Source organism: Mauremys mutica, chromosome 13 (assembly GCF_020497125.1).
Source record: "Mauremys mutica isolate MM-2020 ecotype Southern chromosome 13, ASM2049712v1, whole genome shotgun sequence".
NCBI classification, from domain to species: domain Eukaryota; kingdom Metazoa; phylum Chordata; order Testudines; family Geoemydidae; genus Mauremys; species Mauremys mutica.
The window spans coordinates 53926758-53949142 of record NC_059084.1 but is presented as its reverse complement, the minus strand read 5'-3'; the positions used below and the strand labels follow the sequence as shown (position 1 = coordinate 53949142).

Here is a 22385-nt window from a genome sequence, read left to right as displayed (position 1 = left end):
TATCTTTAGGGAGCTTTCCCCAGAGCTGAGGGGCAGTAATGGAGGCTGGGCACACAGGTGTCCGTTCCCTCTGGGAGCCACGCTGACCTGAGCTGAGAGACATGGGGAGTTGGGGGCCTTCACAAACCCCAGGCCTGACTGTTAAACGCCCCCCCCACAGCAGCACCAGTTACTGTCCATCACTAGTGTCTGTACCTCTGTGGTGTCAGCGTGGGGCCCAGATGTTCAGAGCTCCCTAAGGGAACTGGGTGCCCAGTGAATGGGGAACTCAGTGCCTGAAGCCCCCAGGAAGCTTAGAAAAACTCAGCCCTGCCAAGCCAACAAGAGAATAAATCTCTCATCAGTGATGCAGCCTAGGGGGTTACAGCAGCGGGCGCTGGGAGCCAGGACTCCTGGGTTCTTTCTCCAGCTCTGGGAGGGGAGTGGTGTCTAGTGGTTAGAGCTGGTGTGTGTGTGTGTGGGGGGGGGAGCTAGGACTCCTGGGTTCTTTCTCCAGCTTTGGGAGGGGAGTGGAGTCTAGTGGTTAGAGCTGGTGTGTGTAGGGGGGAAGCTAGGACTCCTGGGTTCTTTCTCCAGCTCTGGGAGGGTAGTGGGGTCTAGTGGTTAGAGCGGGCTAGGACTCCTGGGTTCTCTCCCCGGCTCTGGGAGGGGAAGGACCACGCCATGGTGCCCCGCCCCATAAGCAGAAATGCAGCGAGTGCGGGTTACAGACATGCACACGTTTAATAAGACGAGGAGCCACAGAGAGGGAGTACACGATAAAAGCCGATACAGGCTGAGGGGTGGGGGCTGGGCACCTGGCCAGGAACACACAAACAGGGTGGGGGGCCCCCAGTTGGGACCCACAAGCCCCAGGGAAGCAGGGGCCTCACTGGGGCCCAGGCAGCAAGAGATGCAGCTGAAGCGAAAAGGCACTGATGGGGGGAGACTCCAGACCAGGCTCTGCCCTCCCCCCCCTCCACAAGAAGGAATGTTTGGGGGTGTGGAACCATGGGCAGGGTCTTTAACCACCCCCCAGGCGTGCGTCAGGGGACACCTGTTCCCCTCCATGGGGTCGGGACAGGAGTCACGAGCCCCCTCCCACCTCCACAGCTCAGCCAGGGAGCCACCTTCCCCACCAGGGACTGGGGTGGGCTGGTTTCAGCCCCAGGGGAGCCGAGGGTGACCCCCCACTCCAGGGGCACTGGCATCAACGCGGGGCTCAACAGCAGCCCGAGCTGTCTCCTGAGCCCTGGGGGCTGTGGCGAGAGCCGGCGCCAGGAGCTGCCCCCGACGGCTGCTGGGGCCCGATCTTGATGCCATTCGCCTAGAAGAGAGAGGGAAGGTTACTCGGGTGTGGACAGGAGAGGGCGCTGCCTCTGCGGGCCCTGCAACAAGACACTGGGTCTCGGAATGGGACCCCATCATCCATAGAAGATCTCACAGAGCTCCTGGCCCCTAGGGGAAGGGACCCAGGGATCTGAGATAGCAGCATGGGGCACTCACTCCTGCAACATATGCCTGGCAGAGGAAGTGGGAACCCAGACATCCAGGATGGCAGTGCCGGGGCACCCCCCAGGCAGAAGGCCCTGCAGGCCCCAGCGGATGAGCAATGAGGCCCAGGTGGGACAAGAAGTGGTGGGGTCTGGCTCACCTCATTGTTGACGTCAAAGAGCCCCTGCTGAATCTTCCTGTAGATTTCCTTGGCTGTGTCAATGAAGGCCTGAAAACCCAACACACGTGGAGCTGAAAGCAGGCTGGCCTGGAGCCGTCTGTCCCCTGCACCCAGGATGTGGCTCCCAGATGCACCCCCTAGCCTGCTGTAAGGAGGGGGGCTCCTGGGTGTAACGGGGTGTGGAAAGGGGCACTGTGGGAGGTGACCCCAGGTCCCTTCTAGTCCCCTCTGCCACTGACAGCTGTCTTGGCCGAGCGGAGAGTGTGGGAAGGGGAATGGGGTGGGCAGAACAGGAAGGAATGAGGTGGGAGAGTGGGTGGGGGGACTGCGGGAGAGAGGGAGAAGGGGCAGTCCCAGGCCGTGATCCCAGTCCCCCTTTCCCCTCGGTCACCTCCTCGACGTTGGTGGACGTCTTGGCTGAGGTCTCCATGAAGACCAGCCCATGTTCCCGCGCGAAGGCCTCTCCCTCTGCTTTCTGCACATCCCGCCGGGACTCCAGGTCACTGCGGGGACACCACAGGTGCGGGGTGAGCATGGCTGGGCAGGGGTCCTGCCCTGGTGAGTCCTAGGGCCCCCCAAAGGCCATGGTGGGAGCCCTGCCCTCAGCTGTGGAGCCTGTCCTGGCAGGGATGACCATGCTTCACCCTGAATCCCTGCACTGCCCAGAGAATCCCCTCACGGAAAGCCAGCTTCCCATCCGACCCTGCAGATATCAGCCCCCCCCCCGGGGTTCCTACACCCCCCCGGAGATGAGAAACCCTCTGGCCGCTCCTTCAGCTCCTTGACAGCAGATCTCGGCATGGACCTGCCCTGGAACCCAACCACTTCAGTTACCTCTTGTTGCCAATAAGCATGATGACCATGTTGGAGCTGGAATGTTGCCGAGCGTCCTCCAGCCACGAGGTCAGGTGGTTAAAGGTCTCCCGCCTGCGGGCCAGAGAAGGGGTTGAAAGGTGCTGCGGGGACAGACGGCCCCCAGGCTTTGAGCGCATGAGAGAGGGGAGTGTGGGGTGAGGGAGCCAGGCCTTACCTGGTGATGTCATAGACCAGCAGTGCTCCAGCTGCACCACGGTAGTAGGAGCGGGTGATGGAACGGAAAGACTCCTGCCCAGCCTGGATGAGAGAAAAAGGGGGTGAATGCAGCTGCTCACCTGGCTCCACTTCCCTGCTGGGTCCCCTGGCTCCCCCAGCCACACCTGGCTTCTCCTAGTCACCCTATTCCTCTGCATCACACCCACCTCCTCCCCTGCGCCACAGCTGCAGTACAATCCTCAGCACCCTCTGTGTAACCACACCCCACAGCTCCCAGCCCCATTACTCCTACTGCTCCTAGCTACCTACCCCCACACCTCCTCAGCTATGTCTCCCAGCCCCACTGTTCCCCACAACTGTGAATCCAGCCTCCCCCGTCAGTGTCTGCCCCATCTCACTGTGTCCCAGATCTGCAGCTTGATCTGTTTGCTGTCAATGTTGATCATCCGAGCTCCGAACTCCACACCTGGCAGAAAGACACAACAGCAGAAACCATCAAAAGGGGGACCCAATGGGGCAGGCCCAGTACAGTACACAGCTCTGTCAGTGCCTCTCACTCGCGACCTGCAGCCCCTGCCAGCCCAGCCCTGCCCCGCCCAGCTCTGCCAGTGTCCCTCACTCCTGACCCACAGCCCCTACCAGCCCAGCTCTGTCAGTGCCTCTCACTCGCGACCTGCAGCCCCTGCCAGCCCAGCCCAGCTCTGTCAGTGCCCCTCACTCCTGACCCGCAGCCCCTGCCAGCCCAGCTCTGTCAGTGCCCCTCACTCCCGACCCGCAGCCCCTGCCAGCCCAGCTCTGTCAGTGCCCCTCACTCCTGACCCGCAGCCCCTGCCAGCCCAGCCCCCACCCAGCTCTGTCAGTGCCCCTCACTTCGGACCCGCAGCCCCTGCCAGCCCAGCTCTGTCAGTGCCCCTCACTCCCGCCCGCAGGCCCCCCTTCCACCCCCTCCCGCCCCGCAGCCCCGCCCGTCACCGATGGTCAGGTCGTGAACGGGCTGGAAGCGCTTGTCGGTGAACTGCAGCAGGAGACAGGATTTCCCGACACCTGGGGGCACAAAACGAGACTCTCAGGCCCGGCCCCGCCTGGGCCCCCCGGAGCCGGGGCCCGGGGGGGCTGGGGCAGTGAGTGACCCCCCCCCCCCGCCCGGACGGGCCCAGCGCCCCTCCCCCACAGTACCGGTGTCCCCGATGATGATGTATTTGAAGAGATAGGCGTAAGACATGATGCCCCAACCGGGTCCGCCAAGGGCCTCTCTATCCCCGCCCAGGCTCCGACTCTACTGCTCTACACCTGGTGCCGCTCTATCCCCGCCTGTGCCGTCACCCGTCTCCACTGCACTACTTCCGGCGAGTGGCGCCGCTATATCCCCAGCACGGAGCCTACTCTATGCTCTACTTCCGGTACGCTCTAGCCTTCTTCCGATGCCGACTCTATTATCCACTTCCGGAGCCGTTCTAGCCCTAGCATAGGGCCATCTCTACTGCTCTATTTCCAGCGCCGCTCTATCCCTCACCCAGTACCATTTCTACTTCCGGCGCCATTCTATCTCGGGGAGAGCTAAACTCGGTTGCTCTCCAACCGCTTTGTCCGCCCGGGCATCCCGCTGTCTTCCACTCCCAGCTCTGCGGGGGGCTTGGGGTTTGTACCGGAAGTGACGCCAAACAGCGGCGGCGGGGGGAGAACAGGGGAGCACGGCGATTTCCGGTTCCGGGAGAGGGCTCGGGGTGGGGGGGTCGTTCACAGACTCGCAGGCGGTGGCGGCTGCTGGGACCATGGAGGTGAGGGGGGTGGCTGAGGGGCTGGGGAGGTGTCTGGGGGGTGGGAGGGTGGCTGGGGAGGTGGCTTGGGGGCGGTTGTAGGGGGCTGGGGAGGTGGTTGCAGAGGAATGTTTGCGGCGGGCTGGGGAGTGGTTGGAGGCCTAGGGGGTGATTGTGGGGGGTGGTTGGGGGGCTGGGGCGGTGGCTTGGGGGTGGTTGTGGGGGGCTGGGGAGGTGGGGGTGGTTGCAGAGGAATGTTTGTGGCGGGCTGGGGAGTGGTTGGGGGGCTAAGGGGTGGTTGCGGGGGGTGGTTGGGGGGCTGGGGCGGTGGCTTGGGGGTGGTTGTGGGGGGCTGGGGAGGTGGGGGTGGTTGCAGAGGAATGTTTGCGGCGGGCTGGGGAGTGGTTGGGGGGCTAAGGGGTGGTTGCAGGGGGTGGTTGGGGGGCTGGGGCGGTGGCGTGGGGGTGGTTGTGGGGGGCTGGGGAGGTGGGGGTGGTTGCAGAGGAATGTTTGCGGCGGGCTGGGGAGTGGTTGGAGGCCTAGGGGGTGATTGTGGGGGGTGGTTGGGGGGCTGGGGCGGTGGCTTGGGGGTGGTTGTGGGGGGCTGGGGAGGTGGGGGTGGTTGCAGAGGAATGTTTGCGGCGGGCTGGGGAGTGGTTGGAGGCCTAGGGGGTGATTGTGGGGGGTGGTTGGGGGGCTGGGGCGGTGGCTTGGGGGTGGTTGTGGGGGGCTGGGGAGGTGGGGGTGGTTGTAGAGGAATGTTTGTGGCGGGCTGGGGAGTGGTTGGGGGGCTAAGGGGTGGTTGCAGGGGGTGGTTGGGGGGCTGGGGCGGTGGCTTGGGGGTGGTTGTGGGGGGCTGGGGAGGTGGGGGTGGTTGCAGAGGAATGTTTGCGGCGGGCTGGGGAGTGGTTGGGGGGCTAAGGGGTGGTTGCAGGGGGTGGTTGGGGGGCTGGGGCGGTGGCTTGGGGGTGGTTGCAGAGGAATGTTTGTGGCGGGCTGGGGAGTGGTTGGGGGGCTAGGGGGTGATTGTGGGGGGCTGAGGAGGTGGTTGGGGAGTGCTGAAGTCAGAGGCTCAGACCTGTTCTGCATGTAAAGGTTTTGCCATCGTCCATGTGTAACACACACACCTGCCCCCACTCCCCCCAGAATAATGGAGCTGGGACCCCCTGGGCGTGGTGATGCCAACACAAAAGCGCATTTGCTGGTGCAGCTCGTTTGGCTCTGGGAGCTGACCTGAGCTGTGTGCTGTTTAAATGCAGTTTCTCTTGGACTGGCATCAGGCGTATCTCTGCTAGGGCAGCGTTGGCAGCAGAGCTGCGCTGGTGTCCAGCTCTGCCAGCTAACCCGTGCTAGTGTAGACGAAGCCTTACGCCAAAGTAATGAAGAGATTGGATTGTGACCAACACCTGCCTCCTGCTGGCGTGAAACTGGTTCAGGCAGTTTGACTCACACCTGTAAACTGAGCATCCACTCACGAACTCTCATCAGTTCGATTGAACCTGTGTAAAATCCCATCCTCAAAGAGATCCCCGTGGCTCTGCCTGTGGGTCAGGCTGAAATCCCAGATCCCTAGGCCACCTTAGAGTGACAAAAAGGCTGTGAGCCAGGTCTTGTCTACACGTAAACATGGCCATGTCAGCAGCGTTAAGGTAGCCACTGTAGAGACAGCTCTGCTGGTATAAAAGTGTTTGTGCCGGGAAGCGAAATAAGCTCTCCTAGCATATCTTTTTATACCAGTTTTACTGTGGCTTCTGTGGGGTTTTTCTGGCATAAATGTCACACGCGTCACAAACATAGCTCTGCCACTAAACCTAGACCAGGGCTTGGCTTGAGCCCAGTTTACGTGGGTTAAACTGCAGGCATTGGGTTTGTCTGCACATGGACTTGTTCAGGAATAGCTTTGCTATGAAAGTGGATTCAGCTACACAGGAACAAGCTAAAGTACTTCTAGAGTATCTGAGTGCCTGACAATCTTGAGTGTATTTCTTCTCCCAGTGCTCCTGAGAGGCAGCACAGTGCTAGTATGCCCTCTGTACGGCTGGGGGACTAAGGCAGAAAGGCTAAGGGCTCCTCTGCATGAGACACTCAGAAAAATTAATGTGAATTCATTTGAAGTGAATTAGTTAAACCACATTTAACTTAACTCACTTTGAAGTTAAGTAAAGTTAGTTAATTATGGCCACTTAAATGCTGAATAAGACTGTCCACACAGGAGTTGTGTGCAGTTTAACAAATCCACTTTAAATTCACACTTGCTAAATTGGATTAACTTTTCTGAGTGTCCCATGTAAACAAGCCCTCAGTGACTCGTCTCAGCTTCCACAGGGAGCCTGTGACAAAGCAGGGAGTTTATACATGTGGAGAGCTGTAGTTTAAATTCTCCCTGCCTTAATCCGGATTAATTTTCAAATCTAGACAAAATAAAACCTTTGAAGGCACTATTTAGCCTGGCAGCTTGTTGTGCTAGTTTAAGAGGTTGGTTTAAATTCGGTTAAACCATAACAGAAGCACGTGAGTGTCCTTATTTCCCATTAAAGCCAGTTTATTTTGGGTTGGTTAACTGGTTATTTTGGGTGGCCCCAAACTGAAATGTACCTGCTTTAATCTGTAAGGAGGGCATCTCTATAAGGCTCAGCACCAGGGTAACTGAATTGGTTTGGAAAACGGTTCAAACTAAATCCCTGGGACTTTTCATTGATTTTTTAAAGCCATCAGGGACCCTGTGTGTCACAGACCAGAGAATTCCTCCCAGTTCCTGCTGGCCAGAGCTCAACAATGCCTGTCTTCCTAAAGCACCTTCCAGGATGGTCTCCGGGCTGTCTCTGAAGCCCTCATGAGATGGAGATTCCACCACTTCCCTCAGGAGTTTGTCCTAGTGGTTAATTACCCTCATTGTTAAAAAAACAAAAAAACCCCAACAACAGTGGTGCCTGATTTCCTGCCCGAATGTGGCTGGCCCAGCTTACAGCCCCGGGTTCTGGTGTGTGCAGGTGAGGCTGGTGTGGTTGCCTGTGTCTGACTGGAAAGCCCCATTAACACCCCTGGGACTCCTTTGTTTGCCCCTCGCTGCTGCCTGGACTGGGTGCCAGTCACCCCATGTACAGGCCTGAATGCCTGTGGGCTGGGGTTTGCACTGAGACCGAGGGCACAGGCTGGTCTGCTCCCTCTTCCTCACCAGCCCACATCTCTTCTCTCCCCCGTAGTTCCCTGGAGGAAATGACAATTACCTGGCCATCACGGGTACGGCTCATCCCTTCCTGTCGGGGGCAGAGGTGAGATGGCATTGCGGCTGAGGGTGGAAAATGGGAGATGGATTTGGGATGGGAGCTGAGCGGAGCAGGGTCTGCGGGAGGAGGCCCATGGATGGAGGCTGGAGCTGGCCCGTGCGGAGACCAAGGCTCACCTGGGAATGAGCGACTAGCAGAGGCAGAGAGAGGAAACTAAGAGGGTCATTGTGAGAAGGACCCGTGAGGGAAAACGTTGCTGCCCCAGTGGGACTTCCTGGGGTGAAGCAGGGGGGCTGGAGCCCAGAAGCTCGGTCGTGGAGCCATGTGGCCGACTCTGAAGGAAGAGTGGGACCCCCTGGGGGTCTGGTTCACTGAAGGGGTTCCTCCGAGGGACAGTTTAAAAGATAGGGTGTGGCACAGATCCTCTGGATCACTATGAGGCACCAGGGAGATGGGAGCTGGGCCCTGGCCAGGGTTGGAGTAGTGAGGGGCACCAGGGAGATGGGGGCTGATCTCTGGCTGGGGGAGGGGGCAGGGGGGTACCAGGGTGATGAGGGCTGAGCTCTGGCCGGGGAAGGGGTAGTGATGGGCACCCCAGGGTGATGGGGCTGGGCCCAGGGAGGGGGCAGGGGGGCACCAGGGAGATGGGGGCTGGGCCCTGGCCAGGGGTGGGAGAAGGGAGATACCAGGGAGATGGAGGCTGGGACCGGGGCAGGGGCAGGGGGCGCACCAGGGTCATGGGGCTGAGCCCTGGCTAGGTGAAGGATAGTGGGGGGCACCAGGGAGATGGGGTGGACCTTGGCCGGGGGAAGGGGGCACCAGGGTACCAAGTTCAAGTCTCCGACCTTTCTGCAGACGTTCCACACCCCCAGCCTGGGGGATGAGGAGTTTGAGATCCCGCCCATCTCCCTGGACGCCGACCCCTCGCTGGCCGTCTCAGACGTGGTGGGGCACTTCGATGACCTGGGGGACCCCAGCAGCGCGCCCGATGCCGGCTTCTCCACCCAGTATGGCGTGCAGGCCCTCGACATGCCCGTGGGCATGAACCACAGCCTCATGGAGCAGGGCGGCGGGCTCCTGGCGGGGGGGCTGGCCATGGTGAGGGGCCGGGCTGGGCAGGGCAGGGGAGGGGAGGGCTGCCTTGCAAGGCACTGCCCAGTAGTGCCTGGCTGTGGGCTGCGGAGGAGCCTGGGCCCCCTACTGGCTGGCTGGGGATGTACGTGCCGGGAGGGCCAGGGCTGGTGCCCTCTAGCAGCAGACTAGGGTATTGCAGGAGGCTGGCGCTGCCGGGGGCTTCCTCGGGGGAAGGACAGTGCCCCCCAGCGCCGGCCCCCCAGCGCCGGCCCCCCAGCTTTGTGTCTGCCCCCCCAGGACCTGGATCACTCCATGGGCACCCAGTACAGCACCAACCCGCCCGTCACGATAGACGTGCCCATGAGCCCTGGGGCACTGATGGGGCACGGCCAGCTGACCACCATCGACCAGTCCGAGCTGAGCTCCCAGCTGGGCCTGAGCCTGGGGGGCAGCTCCATCCTACCGCCCGCGGCCCAGTCGCCCGAGGAGCGGCTCTCCACCACGCCGTCCCCCACCAGCTCCCTGCAGGAGGACGAGCCCGAGGAGTTCAGACGGGTGAGATGCTGCTGGTGCCTGTGCCATGGCCCCCCCCGGGCAGCGCCGGGGCCCCTTGCTCCCGCTCCTCCTCCCCCCGTGGGCAGCGCCGGGGCCTCCCGCTCCTCCTCCCCCCGGGCAGCGCTGGGGCCCCTCGCTCCCGGTCCTCCACCCCGGGCAGCGCCGGGGCCCCTCCCCCCCCTGGACAATGCTGGAGCCTCCCGCTCCTCCCCCCATCCCACCCCCCAGGCAGCGCCGGGGCCCCTCGCTCCCGCTCCTCCTCCCCCCGGGCAGCGCCGGGGTTCCCGCTCCACCCCCCCCCCGTGGGCTGCGCCGGGGCCTCCCGCTCCTCCTCCCCCCGGGCAGCGCTGGGGCCCCTCGCTCCCGGTCCTCCCCCCTGGGCAGCGCCGGGGCCCCTCCCCCCCCCCCGGACAATGCTGGAGCCTCCCGCTCCTCCCCCCATCCCACCCCCCAGGCAGCGCCGGGGCCCCTCGCTCCCGCTCCTCCTCCCCCCGGGCAGCGCCGGGGTTCCCGCTCCTCCCCCCCCCGTGGGCAGCGCCGGGGCCTCCCGCTCCTCCCCCCCCCGGGCAGCGCTGGGGCCCCTCGCTCCCGGTCCTCCCCCCTGGGCAGCGCCGGGGCCCCTCCCCCCCCCCGGACAATGCTGGAGCCTCCCGCTCCTCCCCCCATTCCCCCCCCCGGGCAGCGCCGGGGCTCCTCGCTCCCGCTCCTCCTCCCCCCGGGCAGCGCCGGGGCCCCTCGCTCCCGCTCCTCCTCCCCCCGGGCAGCGCCGGGGCCCCTCGCTCCCGCTCCTCCTCCCCCCGGGCAGCGCCGGGGCCCCTCGCTCCCGCTCCGCCTCCCCCCGGGCAGCGCCGGGGCCCCTCGCTCCCGCTCCTCCTCCCCCCGGGCAGCGCCGGGGCCCCTCGCTCCCGCTCCTCCTCCCCCCCGGCAGCGCCGGGGCCCCTCGCTCCCGCTCCTCCTCCCCCCGGGCAGCGCCGGGGCCCCTCGCTCCCGCTCCTCCTCCCCCCGGGCAGCGCCGGGGCCCCTCGCTCCCGCTCCTCCTCCCCCCGGGCAGCGCCGGGGCCCCTCGCTCCCGCTCCTCCCCCCATCCCCCCGGGCAGCGCCAGGGCCCCTCTCCCCCCCTGGGGAATGCTGGGGCCCCTCGCTCCCGCTCCTGCCACCATCCCCCCCCGGGCAGCGCCGGGGCCCCTCGCTCCCGGTCCCCCCCCCGGGCAGCGCCGGGGCCCCTTGCTCCCGGTCCCCCCCCCCGGGCAGCGCCGGGGCCCCTCGCTCCCGCTCGTCCCCCCCCCCCTGTGGGCAGCGCTGGGGCTCCCGCTCCTCCCCCCCCCTGTGGGCAGCGCCGGGGCCCCTCGCCCTCCCCTGGGCAGCGCCGGGGCCCCTCGCCCTCCCCTGGGCAATGCTGGGGCCCCTCGCTCCCGCTCCTCCCCCCATCCCCCCCCCGGCAGCGCCGGGGCCCCTCGCTCCCGCTCCTCCTCCCCTCTGTGGGCAGCGCCGGGGCCCCTCGCTCCCGCTCCTCCTCCCCTCTGTGGGCAGCGCCGGGGCCCCTCGCTCCCGCTCCTCCTCCCCTCTGTGGGCAGCGCCGGGGCCCCTCGCTCCCGCTCCTCCTCCCCTCTGTTGGCATCGCGGGTGCCCCTCGCTCCCGCTCCTCCTCCCCTCTGTGGGCAGCGCCGGGGCCCCTCGCTCCCGCTCCTCCTCCCCTCTGTGGGCAGCGCCGGGGCCCCTCGCTCCCGCTCCTCCTCCCCTCTGTGGGCAGCGCCGGGGCCCCTCGCTCCCGCTCCTCCTCCCCTCTGTGGGCAGTGCCGGGGCCCCTCGCTCCCGCTCCTCCTCCCCTCTGTGGGCAGCGCCGGGGCCCCTCGCTCCCGCTCCTCCTCCCCTCTGTGGGCAGCGCCGGGGCCCCTCGCTCCCGCTCCCCCCACCCGCCCCCAGGCGCTTGGCTCCCCCATGTGTGCTGCTGATGGTGAGGTCTGTCTCCAGCAGCAGGTGCCAGCCCAGAAGGCTGCGCCGGTGGTGCTGGACGTGGGGCGGAAGCAGAAACCTGCCAAGAAGCAGAAGAAGAAGAAGGACCCAAATGAGCCGCAGAAACCAGTCTCGGCCTACGCCCTGTTCTTCCGTGACACACAGGCCGCCATCAAGGGCCAGAACCCTAACGCCACCTTCGGGGAGGTCTCCAAGATCGTGGCCTCCATGTGGGACAGCTTGGGCGAGGAGCAGAAACAGGTGGGTAGGGCAGTGGGAGCCTGGGGGGAAGAGCACAGGCAGGTGAGGGCTGGGGAGGGGCAGAGCTGGGGGTGGGTGTTGCTGCTCACCCCCTGTCCTTCCTCGCCAGGTTTACAAGCGGAAGACGGAGGCGGCGAAGAAGGAGTATCTGAAGGCGCTGGCGGCCTATCGGGCTATCCAGGTGTGTCAGGCACAGGGTCTCACTGCGCTCGGTGCTGTATGCCTAGTCCCAGGCTGAGGGCAGCAAGCAGCCGCTCTGCACCCTGCAGTTCTGAAGGTGGGCTGGGCTCAGTGGAGAGAGGGGGGCTGGATGAGGAGCAGGGTGGAACGAAGCAGAGATGGAGGAGGGAGAGGGTCAGAGAAAACGGCTGAGGGAGTCCAGCAAAACTGTAGCAAGTTCTCGGAAGGTCCCTGCTTCAGCTGCTTCTCCCGCGCCTGGCAGGAGGCTCCGGCTCGTCCGTTCTCCCCTAGGGCTCCTCTCTGGGTTGCTCCAGGGAGGAGGAGGCTGCCCTGCATTGTTCATGGCCTCCCCCCGCCTGCTTTCTCTGCTCTTGGGCTAATCTTTACTCTCCCTCTCTGCAGACGGCAGCCGAGACGGCGGAGCTGGACCTGAACCCAGTGCCGCCCCCAGCAGCTCCCCAGCCAGCGCCAGCTCCAGCCCCTGCGGCTCCCTTGCCGGCCCCCACACCCCCTGCCCCCTCGCCAGTTCTCGAGTCCCCACCGGCCACCCCTCAGCCAGTGCCCGCCCCCGGGAACCTCTGCTCGCCACCACCAGCCCAGCCCAGCTTCACCAAGATCATCATCCCCAAGCAGATGCTACCCTTGTCCTCGCAGGGCGGGGTGGTCACTGTCATCCCCGTCACCTCTGTCACCTCCAGGGGGCTGCAGCTGGGCACGGGCGCCACCCAGATTGTCACCCGCTCTGTGCTGCAGGCTGCGGCGGCCGCTGCCGCGGCCGCCTCCTCCATGCAGCTGCCCCGGCTCCAGCCCCCGCCCCTGCAGCAGATGCCCCCGCCCCAGCCCCCTGCCCAGCAGGTCGCTGTCCTGCAGCCTCCGCCACCCCTGCAGGCCATGCAGCAGCCCGCCCTGCAGCAGAAGGTGCGGCTCCACCTGCAGCAGCAGCCCCCGCCCCTGCAGATCAAGATCCTGCCTCCGCCAGCCCTGCAGATCCAGCCTGTTACCCTGCAGCCCGAGGAGGCCAGTCCCGAGCGGCCCAGCCCAGAGCCCCAGGGCTCCCCGGAGCCTGTGGAGATGATCACGGCTGACGTGGTGCCTGAGGTGAGGGGGAGGGAACGGGGGTCCTATGGCCCTGCTCCTGGGCAGGGGAGGGCTGGACTGAGACACGGTGCCTCCTGTGTCCTTGTATTTCTCCCCTGCCCTGCGGTCGATGAGGGGCTGGCGGGGCAAAGAGCCAGCACATTCAGAGGCCATGGGGTGGGATGGACTGGAGGGTTGTAGATGACCTGGGGGTTCTCTATGTGGGTCGTGGGGGGATAGGCTGGGTGCAGGGGGGTGTTGGGTTGTGGAGGGGTGACAGCTGGGTACAGGGGGTCATGGAGGGGATCGGGGATGGGCTGGGTTCAGGGGGACGGAGGGATAGCATGGGGGAGAGTCTGGGTGCAGGGGGTCATGGAGGGGTGGTGTGACAGGCTGGGTACAGGGGGTGGTGGAGGGGCACTGTGGGGATGGGCTGGGCGGGGGGGTGCAGTCGAGTGCATGAGGTCGTAGCACGCTGAGGCGGGAGGGGCGCTGTGTGGGGCTGGGCTGGGCGCGGGGGTGGTGCAGTCAGGTGCGTGAGGTCATAGCATGCTGAGCATGAGGCGGGAGTGGCCCGGCCGCGGGGGGTAGGCTGGGTGCAGGGGGCGATGGAGGGGCGCTGTGTGGGGATGGGCTGGGTGCGGGGGAACAGACAGGTGCTGTAAGGGGAGTGGTTGGATGTGTGAGCATAGCAGTCATAGCCTGCTGAGGCGGGAGTGTCCTGGCTGCAGGGGGTGGTGGAGGGGCGCTGTGTGGGGACGGGCTGGGCACGGGGGTGCAGTCGAGTGCGTGAGGTCATAGCCTGCTGAGGCGGGAGTGTCCTGGCTGCAGGGGGTGGTGGAGGGGCGCTGTGTGGGGACGGGCTGGGCACGGGGGTGCAGTCGGGTGCGTGAGGTCATAGCCTGCTGAGGCGGGAGTGTCCTGGCTGCAGGGGGTGGTGGAGGGGCGCTGTGTGGGGACGGGCTGGGCACGGGGGTGCAGTCGGGTGCGTGAGGTCGTAGCCTGCTGAGGCGGGAGTGTCCTGGCTGCAGGGGGTGGTGGAGGGGCGCTGTGTGGGGACGGGCTGGGCACGGGGGTGCAGTCGGGTGCGTGAGGTCGTAGCCTGCTGAGGCGGGAGTGTCCTGGCTGCAGGGGGTGGTGGAGGGGCGCTGTGTGGGGACGGGCTGGGCACGGGGGTGCAGTCGGGTGCGTGAGGTCATAGCCTGCTGAGGCGGGAGTGTCCTGGCTGCAGGGGGTGGTGGAGGGGCGCTGTGTGGGGACGGGCTGGGCACGGGGGTGCAGTCGGGTGCGTGAGGTCGTAGCCTGCTGAGGCGGGAGTGTCCTGGCTGCAGGGGGTGGTGGAGGGGCGCTGTGAGGGGACGGGCTTGGAAAGGGGGTGCAGTCGGGTGCGTGAGGTCGTAGCCTGCTGAGGTGGGAGTGTCCTGGCTGCAGGGGGTGGTGGAGGGGCGCTGTGTGGGGACGGGCTGGGCACGGGGGTGCAGTCGGGTGCGTGAGGTCGTAGCCTGCTGAGGCGGGAGTTTCCTGGCTGCAGGGGGTGGTGGAGGGGCGCTGTGTGGGGACGGGCTGGGCACGGGGGTGCAGTCGGGTGCGTGAGGTCATAGCCTGCTGAGGCGGGAGTGTCCTGGCTGCAGGGGGTGGTGGAGGGGCGCTGTGTGGGGACGGGCTGGGCACGGGGGTGCAGTCGGGTGCGTGAGGTCGTAGCCTGCTGAGGCGGGAGTGTCCTGGCTGCAGGGGGTGGTGGAGGGGCGCTGTGTGGGGACGGGCTGGGCACGGGGGTGCAGTCGGGTGCGTGAGGTCGTAGCCTGCTGAGGCGGGAGTGTCCTGGCTGCAGGGGGTGGTGGAGGGGCGCTGTGTGGGGACGGGCTGGGCACGGGGGTGCAGTCGGGTGCGTGAGGTCGTAGCCTGCTGAGGCGGGAGTGTCCTGGCTGCAGGGGGTGGTGGAGGGGCGCTGTGTGGGGACGGGCTGGGCACGGGGGTGCAGTCGGGTGCGTGAGGTCGTAGCCTGCTGAGGCGGGAGTGTCCTGGCTGCAGGGGGTGGTGGAGGGGCGCTGTGTGGGGACGGGCTGGGCACGGGGGTGCAGTCGGGTGCGTGAGGTCATAGCCTGCTGAGGCGGGAGTGTCCTGGCTGCGGTGAAGGGGTGCTGTGTGGGGACGGGCTGGGCATGGGGGTGCAGTTGGGTGCGTGAGGTTGTAGCACGCTGAGGTGGGAGTGGCCTGGCGGCAGGGGCGTGATTCGGGGAGACGCCCCAGGGCGTCGCCCCGCAGCCAGTGACCCCACTCCCCCCGCCCAGGTGGAGTCCCCGACGCAGATGGATGTGGAGCTGGTGTCCGAGTCCCCTGTGGGGCTGTCGCCCCGTCCCCGCTGCGTGCGCTCCGGCTGCGACAACCTGCCCGTCAGCAGCAGCGACTGGGACAACGAGTACTGCAGCAGCGAGTGCGTCGTCAAGCACTGCAGGTGAGGGGGGTGCTGCGCCTCCCCCATGTCCCCGGGCACCCCTCCCTCTCACCTGCTGACACTCGCTCTGTCTCCCTTCGCAGGGATGTGTTCCTAGCCTGGCTGGCTTCTCGCAACTCCAACAGCAGCGTGGTCTTTGTGAAGTGAGCGGCGTGGCCAGGATGGAGCCTGTTCTGAGTGCGGGCAGCGCCTGGCGCAGACACTGCCAGGGACCCGGGGGGAGGTGGTGATGGCACAGACTTTGCTCTTACGCCAGGCTATGCCTCTGGAGCTGATTAAAGTGGGAGGGGCTGGAGCTTTGTGAGCTGCTTATTGGGGCCAGGGGGACATGGCCCCCAACATCGTCCCCGCTGCCTGGCCTGAATCCCCTCGAGCCAGGAGTTGGGAGCTGCCTGTGCCCAGCGAGCGAGGCCCAGCATTCGTTTTCTCGTTTTATTATGAAATAACCCCGTCCCTTCCGCCCCCTACATGTTCTTGGGCTTGGAGATGATCCCATCTGGGTAGCGCTGCTTGAACTGGGCCACCACGTCAGGGTCCAGCAGGTGGATGCCGTCCAGCTGGTTGCCCAGTGTGATCCTGGCAGAGAGAGGAGGGCAGGGTTAGCGGGCAGGGGGTCCAGGTGTCCTGGGAAGAGTGGGGGGGGGGGGGGGGGCACACCAGTTGGGCTGCACATTATGCGGGCGGCCGAAGAGCTCGATCTTGCGGGTGCCGGGAGAGAGGCGCTCGATCATGCCGTAGATCTCGTCCGGCTTGTGGCTGGTGGAGCGGACCTGCAAGAGGGGGTGACCATGGGGGAGCTGTGGGGTGCGGGGAAGGAACCCTAGCCACTCCCCGCAGGGGGGAGCCAGAGCATGGGGAGGGGCTGAACTCACCTCAGCTACGATGACATCACAGTCCAGACCCCGGTTGAAGCCCTGGGGGTTCCCCTTGACCCCCACCTGTACAGGAGAGAGAGAGAAAGAGGCTGAGCCAGGAGCTGGGGGGACCCCCCCATCTAAGCTGGTCCCAGGCAGTGCTCCCCCGTACCAGGCAGTGCTCCTTGCCGTGGTTCAGCCAGTGCCCTGTCCGCCCCGTGCGGATGATTCGCTGGAGCTGGTTGGTTTTCACCCAGATGATCTCATCCACCCGCTCGTACCTGGGGGAGAAGGGGAGGGGGTTAGCGACTGGGCCGGGGGAGCAGTGGTGGCGAGGGAGTGGGGACTGATCAGACACTCACCCCCAGAGGTTGAGACACTCGCGTCCCAGCTCCATGGCCCTGCGGGGACAGCAGGTGGGGGTGAGATGCTGAACTGGCCCAGACACTCTGTCAACCTGCCCCATAGCCACACAGTGACCTGCAGCCCGGCCCACCCCAGGCCCCCTGGCAGGCTCAACTGCCTCCCCGTGCTCACTGGTGACCCAGAGCCTCTGCTGTGCACACACACCCCCCTCCCCCCCAAGCAGCCGGTGACCCAGAGGCTCAGCCGTTTTCCCCTCTCCTCTCCCATGCCAGCCAGGGACCCAGAGGCTCAGCCCCGCCCCCAAAATGCCAGCCAGGGACCCAGAGGCTCAGCCCCCCCCCCAAATGCTAGCCAGGGACCCAGAGGCTCAGCCCCCCCCCCCCAAAATGCCAGCCAGGGACCCAGAGGATCAGGCCCCCCACCCCCCCTCGCATGTACTGGCTGGTGACCCAGAGGCTCAGGCCCCCCGCCATGCCAGCCGGTGACCCACAGGCTTGGCGTACTGGCCAGTGACCCAGAGGCTCAGCCCTCCCCCAGCCGGTGACCCACAGGCTCAGGCTCCTCCCCCCCCCCCCGCCATGCCAGCCGGTGACCCACAGGCTCGGCGTACCAGCCAGTGACCCAGAGGCTCAGCCCTCCCCCCGCCGGTGACCCACAGGCTCAGCCCTCCCCCAGCCGGTGACCCTCAGGCTCCTCCCCCCCCCCCCGCCATGCCAGCCGGTGACCCACAGGCTCAGCCCCCGCCGGCGTACCGGCCAGTGACCCAGAGGAAGAGGAACCCTTCGTCCTGCAGCACAGGGATGTTGAGGCGTCGCATCTCGTCATCGGTCAGGGTGCCATAGGGTAGCTCCATGTGGATGTCCCAGGGCGGGTCGGCCATGACCACCGCGAACTTGCCCAGGATGCTGACATCCAGGTAGCGGATGTCGCAGCAGATCCACTGTGGTAGTGGTGGTGGTGGGGGTCAGAGAGAAACCAAAACTACCCTCCCCCATCCTCAAGGAGAACGGCCTTTAGCTGCTGATGGGGCAGCAGGAAGCCTCCGCCCTCCACTGGAACCCCCAGAACTGTGTCATCTCACAGCTCACCAGCCACTGTGCCCCTCTCCAGAGACCCGACAGCCCCACCCCCATATCGCTGACCAGAACCCCCCCCAAACCCTTCCCCAGAGACCTGACAGCCCCACCCCTGTAACGCTGCCCATTGCCCCCCCATCGTCCCCCAAATTCTTCCCCAGAGACCTGACAGCCCCACCCCTGTAACGCCACCAGCCCTGCTGTCCCATACCACTTCCTGCCTAACCCCCCACCCCCAAATTGATTCGCCCAGACACTTGCTCCCCACCCCCACCGATACCTGCGGGGGGAAGAGGCGGTCGATGCTGGGGTCCCCACCCACCGCCTGGGGCAGTGCCAGCTCCTGGCCAGCATTGTGGTCACGCCCCCCGGGGGCATCCAGGTCGGCGCAGGCATCAATCTCGTAGTGAACGTATTTGCAGGTGTCCATGTGGAAGCAGGTGTTGAGGAAGGAGCAGTCGCCCAAAGACTCATCCGTGTGCTTGTTAATGATGCGCCTGGGGGGGGACAGTGATATATGACGGACATGGAACCCAGGAGTCGGGGTGTCCAACTTGCCGTTCCCCCCACTAGACCACTCCCCTCCCAGTGCCAGGGAAAGAACCCAGGAGTCCTGGCTCCCAGCTCCCCTGCTCTAACCCACCAGCCTCCACTCCCCTCCCAGAGCCAGGGAGAGAACCCAGGAGTCCTGGCTCCCAGCCTGCCCTGCTGTAACCCATCATACCCCACTCCCTTCCCAGAGCCGGGGAAAGAACCCAGGCGTCCTGATTCCCAGCCCCAGGACAGGCTGTCACCTGAAGTGCAGTTTGCGGCAGGGCCGCTCAGCGTCTGTGGCTTTCATACACTCCTCCTTGGTGCCATAGTCACAGAACTCCTGTACTTGGGCGCGGCCCCGCGAGCGAAACTTCTCCACGATTGACTGCTCCTTGGCCGTGGTTGTGTTCAGCAGCTCCAAGATCTCCTGGCTCACCTAGGGTGTGGGGAAAGCTGTGAGAAGGACCCAGGAATCCGGGGTTCCCTTCTGCCTGCTCCCCTCCCATAACCAAGGAGTCCTGACTCTCAGCCTCCCCCGCCCCTCCCTGTGGGAATAATGGGTGTCTAGCAGACCTTCCTCAAGTGCTGGAAAGTGGGTAAGGGTTCATATATGGTCACAATAGCCTGTACCAATGAATGTTACTAAATGTTAATGAGGTGTGAAAAGGAGACAGACTGTATTGGTCCAAAGAAAAAGGTCTCAGGATCCCACCCAAGGTCAGGGTTGAGATCATGTCTGCTCCGACTCACTCCCCTCCCAGAGCCAGGGACAGAACCCAGGAGTCCTAGCTCCCAGCCCCTGACCCTAACCCACTAGACCACACTCCCCTCCCAGAACCACGGCGAGATCCCCCAGCCTGTGTTGAGGCTAGGATCCAGGTGTCCAGCTGGCACCTTCTTGCTCTGCTGCTCCTTGGTGGACTGCTGGCTCAGCAGGCTCTCAATCTCCAGGTCCAGGTCTGACGCCTGCTTCCGAGACTTCTTGGCCGGTTCCTTGCCCAGCTCCGAGGTGGTCAAGGCAGAGGGGGTGGCACCGGCTGGGGAAGGAACAGCACCCCCAGCATCCTGCTCCGCCCAGCGCTTCTGGCCCCCAGCGCTGCCTGGCTCAGCAGGGCACTTCCGCTCAGCCACAGCGCCCATCATGGCAGAGAGCTTGGAGTGGTCAGCATAGGTGACCAGGGTGGGCTGCTCCTCGTCATCCTGCAGCAGCCCCCGGCGCACCTCAATCAGCTCCTGAGCTGCAAACTTCTGCAGCAGGCTTTCCACGCTGCGCTGGGTGACGGGGGCCTCCGGCTGTGGGACAGACAGGATCACAGGGTGGGGCAAGTGTGAAAAGAGATGGGGTTACCCCAGTGCCTGGCAGGGGAAGAGACAGGGTCCCCCGGGGGAAGAGATGGTCAAACTGGAGGGAGGGTGAGGGATGTGTCAGAGGATCAGCCAATCCAGGGAACGAAGGAACAGCAAATAGTAGACAGAGCAGGTGTTGCTGGGGGACAGCGGGTGTGTTGTCACATGGACAGGCGGTGGAGGGGGAGAGGAATGGGGCTGGGCCCCAGGGCACCGGCAGCAAGGGGGAGGGAATGGGCTCTCACCGTGGAGATGGCCAGGCAGATGGAGAGGGCATCGGTGGGCAGCGCCAGCCCCAGGTCCGAGAGGTGATGCAGCAGCTTCTTCTCCAGCTCGGGGTCAGTGGCCAGCTCTCTAGCTGCGCTGCTGGGTGTGGGGGCTGCGGTCACTGGGCTGTCACTGCGGAAAGGTGATGCCAGCTCTGGGTTCCTGAGGTCTAGGGAGAGAGATGGGATAACGCTGGTGATGTCTGAGTATCGACAGGTGACACCCCCCTCCCGACCTCCCCAGCACCCACCCACTACACCAACCCCCCGCATCCCAACTTCTCCACCCAGCTCCAGCCAATCAGTCCTGCCCCCTCCCCCACTGCCTCTCACCCTTGTGCCAGTGGGTCCAGCTGGGGTCTCTGCTGCAGCTGTTGTTGACCCCCCTAGTGCCACGACGCCATGGCTTCTCTTGCCACCCAATGCATCCTGATTCCTGACCCCCCTGTATCCCCAGCACCTTGATGCCCTAGTGCCCTTTGGGGACCACTTGAGCCCTGTGCCCAAAATACCCTTTCACTTCTGACCCCAAGGGGTCCTGCTTCTGTCACTGATACAGCCACCCTCTGCCCCTGCCTCGTGGTTCCCAATCTCCCCCTGCCACAGTGCCCCTTGCCCACAGTGCCCCTGCGTCTGCCCATCTGATCCAGTCATGACCTTGCTGACCTTTGACCCTCACAGTGCTCCTGGATCTCACAACCAAGGGATCTAGCCCCCCCCCCCCACTACCATCGATACCTCCCTGAGCCCCCACTACCCCGGCCAAACCCCAATCCCAACCAACCCCTATGACCACTGTGCCTTCACCTCCTCTAGTTACCCCGACCCCTTGGTATCCTCTAGGCCCTAGTCCTTCACTCATGCCACTTGCCCTTTGACCCTGTGACACCCCCGACCCCTACCCCCCCAGGGACTCCTGCTGGTGTCACCACTGCCCCCTCATGCCCTTTGCCCCCTGACCTCCTTGCATCACCAATGGCCTAGGATTGGCCCCTGATCCCGTGCCCTTTGACCCCTGAACTCCATGGTACCGCTCTGCCCTTTGAGCCCCGCGCACCCCACCCGCTCACCCAGCGGATCCTGTTTCCGCCGCCGCTGGAGCCGCTCCCGCAGCGAGTCCAGCTGCTTCTTGTGGGCCTGGATCGAGCTCCACGTGTCCGACATGGCCCGGCCCGGCCCGGGGCGCGGTCTCCAGCCCCGCCGCCCTTCCCCGCTCAGGCAGCCCCGGGCACCGGGACGAACCGATGCTGCTCACGCAGGCTGCGCGAACACGAGTAACCGGAAGTGCCTCGGGGGGATGGAGATTAGGAGCGAGCACTTCCTGTTTCTGCCCACACCGCGAATCCGCCGCCGCCATCACGTATACTGGCAAGCGACGACCATCTTGGTTATGGATGTGTGTACAGAGCGGCCATCTTGGTTAGGGGTAATTTTGAACGCCGCCATCTTGGTTATCTTTGTTTTTAAAAACAGCCATCTTATTTGCTGGCAAACGACGGCCATCTTGGTTTTAAAGCCTCCACGGCGGCCATTTTTGACTGGGGCATACTTGGCGTCCATCTTAATTAGTGACGAACGCTGATGTCTTGGCGGCCATCTTGTTTACTGGCACAGAGGCGCCTACCCACCATTCTTGTTACTGGCACAAAGGTTTTTTGGCCCTTGTTGGTCATTAGTTTCGGCTGTACTTCGACTCCACACCAGCCACGTTGATGGTTGGCAGAATGTGACTCACCCCCCTCACAGGGCAGTGGTTGCAACCATGTTGGTGTCTGGCCCCCATCCGAGGTGGCAGCCCCCCTCCCCCCCCCCATTGGTCTCTCGCATCAAGGTGGTGAATAGAGGACGTGGCAATCTCAGTGTGAAGTTTTGGTGGCCATGTTGGCTACTGGCACTGGAGCATTGCTTGCCCAAGCCACAAGCCTTGTTGTCAATGCAGTGGACCTGTGGAGGCAGCCATCTTGATCACTGGCACCTGGGCACAAAGCCGAGCCTGCTGGTGACTGGTCGCAGACACTAGGGAGGCTGTTCTGGCACGAAGGAGCCTGGTAGTGAGTGCCTGGCACTGATCCGATCCTGGGGATGACCAACAAACCCAGTGATAGTGACTAGCTCTGGGCAGGGATGGGGGCCTAACCCTGCTCCCTTTTCTGCTGCAGCTTCTCCTTTCCCTGGTGTGCTTTAGGCTGGTTGGAGGATAACATTTGCCATTCCTCCAGCCCCTTTGTGTCCCCAAGCACCCCCCCCACACACACACAACATGCAGCCACATCTGGAGGGCAGCAGGACTGTTTGGGGCAGCAGAAAACACACCCCTGGATGTTTGCCCCATGTGGAGCAAAGGGGAGCCCTAGATTGCCAGGCGGGTCACACCTTAGGATTCAGGACCCCTGAGTTCCAGTCCCAGTCCCACAGACTCACTGTCCCTGAATCTAGCCCTAGCTCCCTCCTGGGGGTAAAGAACTCTTCCCTCCCCCTGACTTTAACATGGCACCTGGGCTGATGGGGCGGCTGCTCTGCCCTGGTGCGGGGGCTGGAGAGGGGAGAGAGAGAGGAAGAGCTGGCAGATGCAGGAGGGAGGGAAAATTGAATGGGTGGCAAGGTAGGAGGGGAGGGAAGAACAGCTGAGCTGGAGAAGGAATGGGGGGGACAACTTTGGGGATTAGTGCTTGTTGGTGTCACTAGGTATAAATCTAGGTAACTCGGGAGGATGGCTC

At 64.7% G+C, this 22385-nt stretch overlaps 3 protein-coding genes across 8 annotated transcripts; 1 reads left to right on the top strand and 2 right to left on the bottom strand.

Moving 5' to 3' along the window:
- Positions 1-698: 698 nt before the first annotated feature.
- Positions 699-4327, bottom strand: RAB2B (RAB2B, member RAS oncogene family). Of its 4 annotated transcripts, none has more exons than XM_044985183.1 (8): positions 4207-4327; positions 3659-3730; positions 3085-3152; positions 2685-2767; positions 2489-2581; positions 2046-2157; positions 1634-1702; positions 699-1306 (listed from the first exon to the last, which is right to left on the bottom strand). In XM_044985183.1, the coding sequence occupies exons 3-8, from the start codon at positions 3130-3132 to the stop codon at positions 1202-1204; spliced, it is 510 nt and encodes a 169-aa protein (XP_044841118.1). In that variant the 5' UTR covers positions 3133-3152; positions 3659-3730; positions 4207-4327; the 3' UTR covers positions 699-1201. The 4 variants fall into 4 exon arrangements, with proteins under 4 accessions (XP_044841118.1, XP_044841115.1, XP_044841114.1 ...); XM_044985180.1 differs by having other exon boundaries at positions 4200-4303; XM_044985179.1 differs by lacking the exon at positions 4207-4327 and adding an exon at positions 3863-4174.
- Positions 4316-15520, top strand: TOX4 (TOX high mobility group box family member 4). Of its 2 annotated transcripts, none has more exons than XM_044985175.1 (9): positions 4316-4464; positions 7647-7715; positions 8526-8768; positions 9042-9299; positions 11274-11513; positions 11623-11694; positions 12096-12791; positions 15062-15225; positions 15309-15520. In XM_044985175.1, exons 1-9 carry the CDS (start codon positions 4459-4461, stop codon positions 15370-15372), a joined length of 1812 nt encoding a protein of 603 aa, XP_044841110.1. In that variant the 5' UTR covers positions 4316-4458; the 3' UTR covers positions 15373-15520. The 2 variants fall into 2 exon arrangements, with proteins under 2 accessions (XP_044841110.1, XP_044841109.1); XM_044985174.1 differs by having other exon boundaries at positions 11271-11513.
- Positions 15521-15643: 123 nt separating this feature from the next.
- METTL3 (methyltransferase 3, N6-adenosine-methyltransferase complex catalytic subunit) lies at positions 15644-20968 on the bottom strand. 2 transcript variants are annotated; one of them, XM_044985177.1, is made up of 11 exons: positions 20739-20968; positions 19648-19838; positions 18950-19348; positions 18316-18491; positions 17802-18018; positions 17198-17385; positions 16442-16480; positions 16252-16360; positions 16098-16163; positions 15883-15995; positions 15644-15801 (listed from the first exon to the last, which is right to left on the bottom strand). In XM_044985177.1, exons 1-11 carry the CDS (start codon positions 20830-20832, stop codon positions 15690-15692), a joined length of 1704 nt encoding a protein of 567 aa, XP_044841112.1. In that variant the 5' UTR covers positions 20833-20968; the 3' UTR covers positions 15644-15689. The 2 variants fall into 2 exon arrangements, with proteins under 2 accessions (XP_044841112.1, XP_044841113.1); XM_044985178.1 differs by lacking the exon at positions 20739-20968 and adding an exon at positions 20002-20137.
- Positions 20969-22385: the final 1417 nt, after the last annotated feature.